At 48.0% G+C, this 5000-nt stretch overlaps 1 protein-coding gene across 6 annotated transcripts in view; it reads right to left on the bottom strand.

Annotated features, from left to right (window-relative positions):
• Nucleotides 1-5000, bottom strand: part of rimbp2b (RIMS binding protein 2b) — an 83873-nt gene that overhangs the window by 15668 nt on the left and 63205 nt on the right. For all 6 annotated transcript variants that reach the window (XM_047155382.2, XM_017468795.3, XM_017468796.3 and 3 more), the window contains 4 exons: nucleotides 2752-2903; nucleotides 1717-2301; nucleotides 988-1128; nucleotides 610-765 (listed from right to left, as the gene is read on the bottom strand). In XM_047155382.2, the coding sequence (XP_047011338.1) occupies nucleotides 610-765; nucleotides 988-1128; nucleotides 1717-2301; nucleotides 2752-2903 (1034 nt within the window). The remainder of the gene's footprint in view (nucleotides 1-609; nucleotides 766-987; nucleotides 1129-1716; nucleotides 2302-2751; nucleotides 2904-5000) is intronic.

The following is a 5000-nucleotide window of genomic DNA, read 5'->3' as shown; positions in this document are numbered from 1 at the left end:
AATTATTGTGTGTGAATAATAATCAGGAAAAAGTCTTCTTCTTCTTCTTTTTTAAAATACATGTTGTTTATATTACAGAAACGATGCTTTTCAGCCAAAAATAACAAACAAAAAAAGACCACTCATCATCTTGCCATCAGGAGGATCCCCAAACACATCCCCTATTAAAATATTGCTAATAACCAATAAGAACATATAATGTTTGCTCGAAGGGACAGAACATTGCCTAAAAGGCAGTGAACAGTACATGAGGTTTAGTACAAAGCCACTGTATCCCAGTAAAGAGCAGGGTGTTACGTCCTCATTAGTCTCCCTTAAGCCTTAACCTCTACTCTAACCAGAAATCTTCTGAAACCTCAGAGTCTCATCCAATCCCCTTTAGTCTCTGCAGCCCTTGTGTTTAAAACTGTGCCTGCATAAACTCAACCCCCGAGTACATCAGTATGCACTGGCTAACACCTTCCTTCCTTCCTCTAGGAGGCGCCCTATACACCACTGCATGCTCCATCCCTCTGCGTATACCCAGAGGACCAGCCCCCGCTGCACTCCACACACACACACACACACACACACACACACGTGCCGGCCGCTCGAGCGTGTGCTCCGTACCTTGAGCGTGTTGTGCGAGCTGATGCTCCGCCGCCGGCCTTCCTCCAGCTGCATCTCGCAGTAGAGCTCCTCCTCGTCCTCCTCCATGATGTCGGACAGATCCGAACCTCGGCTGCTCTCCGTGCAGTACTCCTCGCTGTGGGAGTGGTGGTGGGGCTGGAGAGAGAGAGAGAGAGAGAGAGAGAAAGAAGGTGGAAGGAAAAAAATACAAGGAAGAATAAAGAGAATACAAAAGAAAAAGAATGCGAAGACCTCCGGAGCAAAAACACTCCATGGTGATAAACGATATCGTAAACTACATCGTATTATTATTTATTATCATAAATGATCATTAAATATTACTTAACTATGCGCATTATATTCCTTCCTACGTCTTACATGTCTGCTCGTTTCGGAGCCCCTGAGAAAGTCGTCCACCGAGGCTCCTCTCCGCCTGGCGTGGGGCGAGTCGTAAACATCGTCCTCCTCGTCGGAGTGAGGAGCATTGTTCCTCTCACTGAAGATGTTCCTTCTCTCCGGCTGAAACACACACACACGCGCACACACACACACGCACATTATTAATAATCAGTCCCCTCAGGATTTTGTGATCGAAGAAATTAACGCGATATTCGGAGGAGCATGCGATTTTTCAAAATTACCGCAGATTTTGCGCGGATTCGGGCCGAGGCGTGTCACGTGACGTCGTCACGACGCGCGTTCAGCCAAAGCCCTCTCAGATTCACGTGCGTCGAACACGAGTGCAGCTAAAAGGTCTCGTTTACCGATAAACATCTCTGAAAGAGCGCGCAGAGCTATTTCGTGCGATCGCGATTTCGCCGATTCGAGTAGTTTTCCCGCAAAAAAGCACAAAAAACACTACAAATTGCATCGCAAATTTAGAAAAAAGTGATATTATTAACTCGCTCCTATTCCTTTCCAGACCTGAAGCGTGTGTGTAAGCGGCGGGCGAACGATATCGATCACGTTCAGCGGGACTGGGTTCCTCCTGATAGTCCGAAGAAGCTCTGACGCACGGTGACGTTCAGTTTAGAGTCGCTAATTACTACTGTGATAAAAATGATATTTGTAACATTCGGGTCAGATTCCGAGCATCCTGACGTTCACCTTATGATTGGCGCCGTGTCTCTGGGCTGCCTGCCTCGCCATGGCACGTGCCACCGTGTTGGAGATTGGCGTTCCCTGAGGCTGGGGCAGGATCCTCTGGGTCACATGCGTTGGTGGTGCTGGTGGCTCCAGGCCGTGACTTCTGGCGGTCGGGGGTGGAAGAGGCGACGGGGCTCGTTGGTGAGGCTCCCAGGGCTGGCACTGCCTCCTGTCTGCCTCCGGGTCTTTGGCATGGGCATCTCGGGCACTTGGGAGGAGTTTGGGTTTGGGGAACGGCTGAGCGGAGGATGGCGGAGGGTGGATTTGGGGTTGAGGGTGAGGAGGAGGAGGTGGCTGTGTGTGTGGTGTTGGCGGTGGTTGTGGGTGGGGGAAGCTCTGTGGGTAGTTTGGGGGAAAGGGGGGCGGGTGAGGGTGGGACTGGGACGGAGCAGGCAGTAGGTTGTGTGGGATCGAGGCAGCGTTGGAGTCTTGTGACTCGCCTTGAGCTGAGATGGTGCGTACGACGACTTCGCGTGCTTCCAGACACTGGATCCGATTCAGCTCTACCGTCACGTTTTCCGCCGTGGGGAACATCACCTCCGCGATCTATTACACACCACACACAGAGATGTTTATTTTGTACGATCAACGGTCCGCACACCGGATACGAACCGACAGCATGACATCATCAGTAGAGCTAAAATCACTGAGGGATTGAGGCACACCCTCGTTTATACAGTCCACGCAGAGGCTACACTACAAATCGGTACTTTTCTTTACAATTCTAACCGATCATCTTCATCCGGATTCGTTTTTCGTTCTTTAAATCAAGGAGATGGTCGAATCTTCTATATCTATACTGTATAAAATTATACACACTGATATGTGCTATGCTACTTATCCCTCAGCAGATGGCGACAGAGAGTAATGTCAGACCAGCGTCTCCAAACAACATAACTTGAACATGTAATTGATATCAGATTATAAGGATACAGTGTAGCCTCGTTACTAACACAAGGAGGTGATGACGATAACGCATTTATCCCACGTACTGACCTTTTGACCTTTGGTACAGACCACATAGCCCATGACGTTGGCGCCGTTGGAGGTGTTGCTCGATGTGAGAGGAGGGGGCTTCCAGCGCACCTGCAGCACCCCCGGCGATGTCCCACAATGCACCTGGACGTCTTGCGGAGGGAACGGAGGACCTGGAGGAGAGCACGGCGAGAGGAGACACTCTGATTGCCTGTGCTGTGACCGAACAGAGTCGAAGGATTCAAAACGCAACTCTAGCCTGTAACTCACTATCAAAAAGAGCTGTGAAAACAATAGCATATAAAAATTTTTTTGCTAGACATGGGGTATGTCTCTGGTTTTGTCTGCCAGTCCAAAAAATAGATGTGAACGTATAATCATGTAAAATAAGACCGAAGGGTAATCATGCTTTATTTCTCAGTCAGGTCAAGTATTTTTAGAGCTTATTGTGCAGTACACACTGCTTCGACTGAAAGCATACTCGCTTTTCAAAAAAAAAAAAAGAAAAGCCATGATGAAAAAAAAGTTTGAACAACAACAACAACAACAACAAAAAAATCGAACAAAAGGTAGTGAGTTGGGGGGCGTGTCATTCGGCGTGACCCGTCTCGCCGTCACCTTTCTGGCCCAGGGCTTCGGAATCCTGAAAGTCGCAAGCGGTCGGGTTGGATCTCTGTCACTTTTCCCGCAACTTCCGAACACCGTGACACGACGAGCTTCACCGGAGCACGTTACAGTCTTCGGATCTTACGCTTAAACGCCGTCGTTAAAAGCGTACGGTCAAAACTTTGCCGTTTTTATAGCGGACGCTGCGATGCTTCCGGACGCTCCGTGCAACGCTAACGCGATCCGTATACAGCTTATGACCGAGGGGGAGGAAATTAAAAAAAGAAGAAGAAAAGTCACAATTCAGTCTAGAAATTTCCCGGTTTTCACCGGACGCATGATCGATGCCTTCGGTTTATCTCTGACAGTTATGAGCAGTCGTAATATCCGCCTCTTTTTGTGTGAAAAACAAAAGTGACTGGAAATCAGAGACGATATAAGACACAGATTCTGGGTTCGGGGAGCGTTTTGTCCCGTCTTTAAATATAACCGAGCGTACAAACGTGTCTTTTCATGTCCTGTGGGATAACTGCGCTCGTAGCCTGCATGTCCGTATGTATCATGTTAATGTGTGTGTGTGTGTGTGTGTTACAGCTGTAATCTGGGCCAGGATATGAATACAGTCTCAGCGTATGTGTGCTGCTTGCGTCAGCGCTCTGCCCGTGTGAGTGCCCATCCATCAGAATCGTGCAACGTGCTCTATAGGAGCCGTGATTTCGCCCCAGGCCCTGGAACATACGCTATGTACTCGACAGCGTTTTTCACATTACCGCCAGAGTGAATGAGAAAACATGGAGTGAGAGAGAGAGAGAGAGAGAGAGAGAGAGAGGAACGAAATGAAGGAAAGCGCAGCATTAAATGTGAATTTTTTTTTAATATCCGTTCTTGATTCAGAATTCAGAAAGCGGTCCAGCCTCAAGACCAGTGACTTGGATGAGCCAGGACTGTCGGCTTGAGTAAGACCTTTAAACCTCGTAAGGAGCTTTGGATAGGAACGCCTTCCAGGATTTACAGGAACGTCCGCTCCCCGTCATCAAAGCTCGACCGAGTATGATTCCGCTCGTGTCTGGGTGAAGCTCCCTTCTCCCCTGTCAATCAGGGCGATAACAGCCAATCGCAGGCATCCATTCCTTCGTTTCGACAGAAGACCGCTATCACTTATAGCAGCTATCGTATTGTGTTTCATGAGTCACTTTGTAAAGTTGGAGCGAATTCAAGGGGTGGAAGAATATTAACGTGGTATCGAATAATAGACTGAACACACCCCATAATAAATAACATAGGTCGTTCGTCGTAAAATGACACGAGGCCAAACAAACAGTCGAACGTGATCAAACCCGAGATCAAACCTCCTTTTTAATCTCAAACCAGGAGAGGTTTGCTTCTCCTAATCGTGCTAGTCAAGGCAAGTCTCTAGTGTGCTAGCGTATAAGTCTGTAAATATAGCTAGGGTCAGCAGGAAGCTGGAACCGGAACGTTCTTTCAAATCCTTAAAGTCTGGTGTATGTGAGCATTTTGGCTTACCATATTTTTGGCGTACCATACACAGGTAAAATCAACAGGAAGTGAAAACACAATGTTTCCAGATGCGATGCTGATTTTTGCCGGAGTGGAAACGTATATTGAGACGTCGTAATGTAGGAACTGAGTTTTGAATCTTGGGT

The sequence above is a fragment of the Ictalurus punctatus genome, chromosome 5 (assembly GCF_001660625.3).
Source record: "Ictalurus punctatus breed USDA103 chromosome 5, Coco_2.0, whole genome shotgun sequence".
Lineage (NCBI taxonomy): Eukaryota > Metazoa > Chordata > Actinopteri > Siluriformes > Ictaluridae > Ictalurus > Ictalurus punctatus.
The sequence above is the reverse complement of the archived record's forward strand: the minus strand, read 5'-3'. Positions and strand labels throughout refer to the sequence as shown.